The following is a 7,421-nucleotide window of genomic DNA, read 5'->3' on the forward strand; positions in this document are numbered from 1 at the left end:
TCATTCTGGTGATGTTATGACATCAATTGATTTGTTATGCATGCAGAAGAGTAATAAGAAAGCTATTTTTTGCTCCACTGTGTAAACCTTTTGTTGGATCTAAATTATACTATGGCTTGATTCCCTCACCATTTTGCACTGGGAGTTGTCTTTCTAGAATGCTATTGATGAATCCCCTACTTTTTCCAGGGCCAAAGTTGGAGGCTTGCATGTCTTGCTTCCAAAGGTCTAAAGATGATGTTGGGTTTTGCCGCCTTTCTCTTGGCTTAAACAATGGGGCTTTTTACATGAGACAATAGATGACCAGCGAATGGCATCATTATTTCATCTGATTCAATGATATAGTTCATTTCAGGTCTGCTGGGAACCATGGACACATGGTGCCAATGTAAAACCCAATCTTTAAAACAGCGGCAAGAACAATCTTGATGTGGAAGGCCTTCTTATCAAACTTCTACTTCAGATAATGAACATCAGTATAGTTTTCTTTATATGGTATATTTATTTAGTGCATAATGTTTGTCTTGAATCACTCTGGATAAGTTTCACTTGTTTTGCTTAATTTCCTGTTATTTCCTCAAAATTGGAATACAGGGGTTTGGATTTTCCCAGTTTTATGTTATATTTAATATTTTAGTGATGTGAAGCTACTCTCAGTGATTCTATCATCCATATGATCTGCTTAACTGGTGACCGGTTGTTCTAGAAGTCCTATTTTGTTACCGGAATTGACCCTTGTTCCCTTGCTATTATATTAAAGAATAGGGAGAAAACTTCAGTGCTCCTTTGGAACACCCTACTACCCACTTTCTTTCTTTTCAAGGACCTTTCCCCTTTATACTTTCTCTTGGTGTATAACTGCTAATCACTAATCACTAGTAGCACATGGCCTGTTTCACTCTGTAACTTAGGCATAATGACTTGTATGTATGGTCGTAACGTGGATGCCCATATAGAATAGCAGTGCAATGCATTTATGGGACTGCTGATTGAGCAGACATGGCATGGAATTATTTGGGAGTTCATAAGAAAGATAAAAATATTATTAAAAAATTATCTGACTGGCTTACAAGTTCCATACAAAATTAAACAGCATCCAATGTATTTTTCATTCTCAAGAAAGTGTGATTAATTGAAGTTAGTACTTTTGAACTATGGCTGCTGAGTGATCTACTCAGGGTTGATTATGGAATTTCTTGAACACTTGCTGTTAATTTGCTGCATAACCTCAGAACATGATAACAGCTGGAGAGGGTCAACATTTCTTGAAAATTAGTGACGAACAATAGCCTGGTTGGAAAAAAGAAATAGAGGAAGGAAATATATTGAGTTTCAGGAATTGTAAATGTATGTTTGGAGACCAGGGGCACCGGGTATTTTGGTTTTCTGACTTTTACAAGTGATGGTTAACTCAACTACCCTTGCAACTACTCTTTTGTCCTTGCTACAAATGTCCATAAATCAAATTCTGTGAACATAAGTTTCCTATATTGGTGAAGGAAGACATGGATTTTTTATTTTATTTTTTCTGTCTTGATTACCTTGTTAGAAGCCATTCTAGTGGACTTGGGAGCAATGGGAGGTTGGGTATCCCTTTGGCATGCTGGTGGTAATGTGGATTATCACCAAATGAGAGTGATATTGGTCTCTGAAAAAATTTCTGTTTCTTTTCTTTGTCTTCAGGGTGTTGTATAGTAATTTTGCTCCAAAGAACTTGGACCCTTGTTTGAGTAATTCTTCGTCTTCTTATTTTTAATTGTTCCTTATTTTATTTTCTTTATATTTGGACAGTTGTGTTTGTAGCTCCTTTGGAGTGTTTCTCTTGTATGCTTCTTGTGTACCTGAGTTGCACTTGCACTTTTGTTGTTGTCATTGCTGCCTGTATATGCTGCACATGTACTGGAAGGTTTCCTGGGGACTTGATCCTCCCATACTCAACGCTGCTCTTCTTGTACTCACATCACTACATACGAATCACTTCATGAACTGAGTGTTTTTAGGAAGGTTTGAGAATGTCCCAATTTAACTGTTGATATACTGTCTTGAGATTTAGCAACAGTGGCATGAAAATTGAATTTGCAATATTTCTCAGGCTCAAGGCCTTTGGCTTATCGAATTCATACTTATCTTGAATTAGATTTCTGCAGGAAATTTGATTCATAATGGAACAGTGATTATGATGCTCACAAAGATCTTCAAGTCAAAAGATGGAGTTCCTCAGGATGTGTTGATGATGAGCACTTTAGCTGATCCTATGGAAGGTGAATTTCATGAAATCTGAGTATTCAGTCAATTTGAAGTCATGAATCTGCGTAGTCAGTGAATTTGACTTGAAAGTAATTGAATCTCCTACCTTTCTTAAAACCCCAGTGGTTTTACTGACTTGAAGAAACATGGTATTAGCATTTGGATAAATGTTTATATGTGAAACATGCGGACATGGAAGCAGTTGCACCTCTAGAGCAGATCACTAATTCCATTACTAATACAATGATACATGGTAATGGAGATTGATATCCTAACTTAAAATGTGCTACTTGATAATGAGAATAGAGTTTTGTTTTACAGATCTATGAGCTGATCAACGATTCAACAGCATTGTCTTGCAATTTTGCGAAGATAACTTGGAAGGGGTGGCTTTGATCGCCATTAAGTTGGGTTCTTGTGAGGGCCTTTTCTACTAAGAATGATATGAGTGCAGAAGCCTATCCCGAAACCCTTACGCCTCATTCCTTCCCCTGTCTGTCTCTCTTCTGAGAGACCCTCTATATCCCACCATCCTCCACCCATGAGAGCCTTCGTGAGGAGGTGGAGAGATCCTCCTCCTCCCCACCCCCACTCCCTTCTTCCTCTTCCTCTTCTCCTTTCCTTTTTCCTTCTCATTTTCTCTCTTCTGATTGTTATTTTTCCTTTTTCCCTTTTTTGTTTCTTCCTATGTGCTTGCCGCCCTCACCCTACCGCTACCACCTTCAGCTTCTCCACCGCTACCACAATAGCTCTGCCTCCCATCTTCCCTTGTCCCTGGCACATTCTCCCCAGACGTGTCTTCAGGCGTGGCCCTTGCTCTCTATACTCCCCATCTAACCCACCTAACCCCTCTCCATGTGTGTCATGCGTCCCTCAAATGCCCATTGCCCCCCATGTGTCCTATTTTTCTCTCTCCCCTCTCCTTTCCCTGCTTATCCTTGCCCCTCTTGGTTTTCTCTTCTCCCCCCACCGTCATTTCCTCCACTCACCACCACTGGGTGAGCATTGAACCAAAGGATACAAGGATTTCCTCCTTTTGTTTTTGAATGTCAAATTTAGCGAAACAACTTGCACCGACGGAAAATACTTATCCAAAAGGACCTCTCCCACGGCTTCTCAACAAACTAGTACGAGCACATGCCTCCCCATCGTCGCCCTGCCTCCGTAGTTAGTTGTCATGGACCCATATCCCGCAGCCTCTCAAAGCCTGCTTGTTCGGCCAAACCACCGTCTATGGTGGCCCATTTCTGGGCCTTTGAGCCAAAAAGCTTTTGGATTGGTCTTCGGCACATTTCTTGTGTTTTTTTTTTTCTTTCTCTGCAATGTATAGGTTGGGTTGGCCGCTTGTGTTAGGCCCTTTCTTGCTTTTGTTGGTTTGTACCCCATGTACTGTTTTCTGTTGAAACGATTTTTATCCCAAAAATAATAATAATAAGAAGAATGATATGTGAAGTTCGTAAGAAAGTTCCAAGCCTCTTTCAACTACTTGGAATTTGATGTGGAAGGTGCATCTATCCAGTCTGAACTTTCTCCCTTTTCCATCTCATGTAATATATTCTGTTACAGGCCAATGCTAGAATTGCATCTCTAGCGTCTTTTTCACATGATCTAGCAGGTCATACAAGTAAAAATCTTGGTAGTACGTCTGAGCCTCGGTTGTTTGAGCAACTGTAATTTTTTTGCCTTTTTATTTCCGAGGTGTAAATATTATATATATATAAAATAAAATATAAAAAAACAGAGAGTTTTAGCCTCAGAAGTTGAATATTCTTGTATTGTTGCTGATTTTGGAGGGTGATCAGGCTGCATCATCCACCTGACCGAAGAAACCAGGGCTTCAAGCTGATGTACTACAAACTTAAACCTACCACAACCAGCCCTAATGTACATAATAAACCGAAGCAACATTGCAGAGTAAAAAACTTTCCTAAAACTGCCAGACCATGAGTGTAGCAAACAGGCAAGCAAAGTTCAGGAACAAAACCCCACTAGTCAATGAAATCATCATCTTCATCAGGAAGAGGCTGTGCAGCTGCTTTGTACAACTCAGCTTCATGCCTGAACAGAAATTCCACCATAATTTGTGTTAGTATGAGGTTGTTCACCAAGGAATCTGGAAAGAAGAAGCAGTAAACAAAGCTATTCACTGATGAGGGAAGCAGTAAACAAAGCTTGGAAGAACTGTCTTAAAAACTAAACGAGTAAAATTCACATAAAAAGTCCACAAGAATTAAGCCCAGAATTTTTTTTAACAATTTAGTCACTCCCAGCCAGTAGTCTCTTTATTTATGGTGCATTCCTTTTAATGAATTAACTAGCATGTTTAAAAGTCTTCAAAGATCAAAAAGGAAAAGCCGAAATGAATATGGGAAAGAGGCACTATCACTTACTGTGCTTGTGCAACCATGTCAATCAGAACTTCAGGAGGAGCAAGAGCAGGTGATTCAACAAAGTGTAGATCAACATTTCTGCACTTACAAGTGAAAAGTTAAAACTCTCTTTCCAACATCAGTCTGCAGATGCAGTAAAGAACCAAACCCAAAATGGGGAAAAAAGGAGGAATTAAATAACATAAATAGACCAGAACATTACCCAGCTAGCTTTCTGGCAAGGTACAAGAAAGGTTTCTCAAAGTTGTAATTGCTCTTTGCAGAAATTTCATAGTACTGAAGATTTTTCTTCCTGTGAAAGGTAACCTGCTTTGCCTTGACCTGCCTGTTTTTGACATCGACCTTGTTACCACACAAAACTATGGGAATGTTGTCACAGACCCTGGTAAAATAGAAACAGAGAAATCATATTTAGAAGACCATTTTTACATAGCAAAAGATAAATGTGGAGAGGAAGCAATTAATGAAAGGGACAGTAGCAGTAGTAGCTGCATTAATGGCAAATTAAGGGAAACAGAAAATGAAAAAGAAAAAACATCAATGACTCACCTGCAGAGGTCCCGGTGCCATGTTGGTACATTTTTGTATGTCAAACGAGCAGTGACATCAAACATGATGATAGCACATTGTCCATGAATACTGAAAATCAAAAGAGTCCCAAATGAATCAAAATTCAAATCAGTGAAAGTACATATACCCAGACATTCTTGGTAAACACAAGAAGAAACCAAACCCAATTTAGCTATCACATTCTCACAACTAGAAATTGGGTTTCGTTCTAATGCCTTTTAGTGTTCTCTTAGAAACTTTTGAGAATCTTTTAAAGGTCTCAAAACCATTTGACTTAAAACTAGTGGTTGAGATTTTAAGAATTCCACCGCAGAGTTGCCCTAGATGGAATCTTGATCCAATTATTTTACAAGATAAAATAAAATAAAAAATAAATAAAGCCATAAATCATAATTATAAGCACTAATTGAATATGGTAAAAGGGGTTAACGGAAAACACATACTAGTAACCGTCTCGGAGTCCACCGAACTTCTCCTGACCGGCAGTGTCCCAGCAGTTGAACCTGATCTTCCCGTAATTCGTGAAGAAGTCCAGCGGATGAACTTCCACGCCGATTGTGGCTGTACATAGTAACATTCACAATTTCAAAACAATAATATTATCATCATCATCATCGATTTTAACACACACACACACACAATCACAAACAGCGAATTCTAGAAAAGAGAAAGAGATCAAAGAAAGAGTTCCTACGCTCATATCTCTTCTCAAACTCTCCGGTAAGGTGCCTTTTAACAAACGTAGTCTTGCCTGCACCGAATCAAAACGCTTGAATTCAGGAAAAACAAAATGTAAAAGAGCAACAATTAACGCCTAGAATTCTCAAAGCTCCGGTTGGTTGCCAAGAAACTGCAGAAGCAAATGAAAACGAACTATATTCTCGAGAAGAATAAATAATAATAATGACAGCCGAAAACATGACATTCGAGAATATTCCATCGAATTCTTTTTCCATTCCCAAATTTTACCGGCAACCAAACACCAAAGAAATAGAGAAAAGCGAGAGTGCATATATACCAGTTCCGCCATCGCCGACGATGACGAGCTTGAAGCAAGGGTAATCCACACTCTGCTGAGTCGGAACGGCCTATAAACACAACAACAACGTCACCACACAATAAGATCACAAGAAAAACGAAACCCTAACAACATATATCAATTCATGCATCTACGAGAGAGAGAGAATCACCATTGTTGAGATGGTGATTGGGTGAGAGCTTTTGGTGTTTTGAACGGAGCACATGGTGGTGGTGGTAGTGGTGGTGGTGAAGGGTATATATACGTATAAGATTTGGAGGGCGGGCTGGACTTTTGTTCGACGCGATTTTCTACGCCGTTGGATGGAGTGCCCGCTTAAACTTTAAGCTTCAATTTCAGCCGTCCACACCCCCCACTACAGTGCTACTAGCAAAAACAGGATTTGAATTAATTTTATTAAAAAACTTTGTTTTTTTTTTTTATTATTATTTTAAAAAATATGTACTTATCACATGTTGATAATAAAAATAAAGTAACAAATAAAACGTAAATATATTCAAACATATCATGTTCTACCAAAAGAATAGCTTGTGTTTGCAACCCGATGATTCGACCGTGGAACAATGGGTGCACCTAGTATGATTGCAATGAGGCGGTTTTTGACCATCTAATTTCCTGCATTTATGGGCAAATGAGCATGCTCCACGACAACTCTAAAAAATGGAAATAAAATAAAAAATTATTTTAAAAAAATATTCTTATTTTTTTTTATATATTTTGACAACTAGTCAAATGTTATGGAGTTATAATATTTTTTTTAAAAAAATAATAATAATAAACTATTATAAAATGCGAGTGCCGCTAAGAATGGATAAATAGCCATGTGTCCATTAAATATGTTTTTTTTTTTTTTTTTTTTTTTTTTTTTTTTTTTTATATAATAGCATTAAAAGAATTTGAGAAAATTCTATTGAAAAGGCATGTGTTTCTTTTAATGCTAAAAGTCACATGCCAATTTTATAGACTTGATTGAAGAAAATTCATACATAGTACTCAACACGTCAACCACTAACATGTGAGCTGTCGCATTGTAGTCCACCACGTGATACTTATTATATTTATAAGTTGACATGACAATTTATATAACATTTAGTCATTTCTCGCGTCAATTATTAAAAGATAATAAATTGTCCTGTAAAATATGAATTTATAAATAAATTATAATAAAAAGTATA

General features: G+C 37.7%; 1 protein-coding gene across 1 annotated transcript; it reads right to left on the reverse strand.

Moving 5' to 3' along the window:
• Nucleotides 1-3,992: 3,992 nt before the first annotated feature.
• On the reverse strand, nucleotides 3,993-6,527 carry LOC133870342 (GTP-binding nuclear protein Ran1A-like). The gene is made up of 8 exons (XM_062307439.1): nucleotides 6,398-6,527; nucleotides 6,226-6,295; nucleotides 5,902-5,958; nucleotides 5,651-5,768; nucleotides 5,187-5,276; nucleotides 4,840-5,019; nucleotides 4,638-4,715; nucleotides 3,993-4,305 (listed from the first exon to the last, which is right to left on the reverse strand). The coding sequence occupies exons 1-8, from the start codon at nucleotides 6,449-6,451 to the stop codon at nucleotides 4,236-4,238; spliced, it is 717 nt and encodes a 238-aa protein (XP_062163423.1). The 5' UTR covers nucleotides 6,452-6,527; the 3' UTR covers nucleotides 3,993-4,235.
• Between the last annotated feature and the right edge of the window lie 894 nt (nucleotides 6,528-7,421).

This window comes from Alnus glutinosa, chromosome 6, assembly GCF_958979055.1.
Source record: "Alnus glutinosa chromosome 6, dhAlnGlut1.1, whole genome shotgun sequence".
NCBI classification, from domain to species: domain Eukaryota; kingdom Viridiplantae; phylum Streptophyta; class Magnoliopsida; order Fagales; family Betulaceae; genus Alnus; species Alnus glutinosa.

Coding starts and splice junctions, on each gene's coding strand:
- LOC133870342 (XM_062307439.1), bottom strand. CDS start 6,451: ATGTGCTCCGTTCAAAACACCAAAAGCTCTCACCCAATCACCATCTCA. Junction 5,769..5,901: donor GTTTGAGAAGAGATATGAGC/GTAGGAACTCTT, acceptor TACTATGTACAG/CCACAATCGGCGTGGAAGTT. Junction 4,306..4,637: donor GACATGGTTGCACAAGCACA/GTAAGTGATAGT, acceptor ATTTCTGTTCAG/GCATGAAGCTGAGTTGTACA.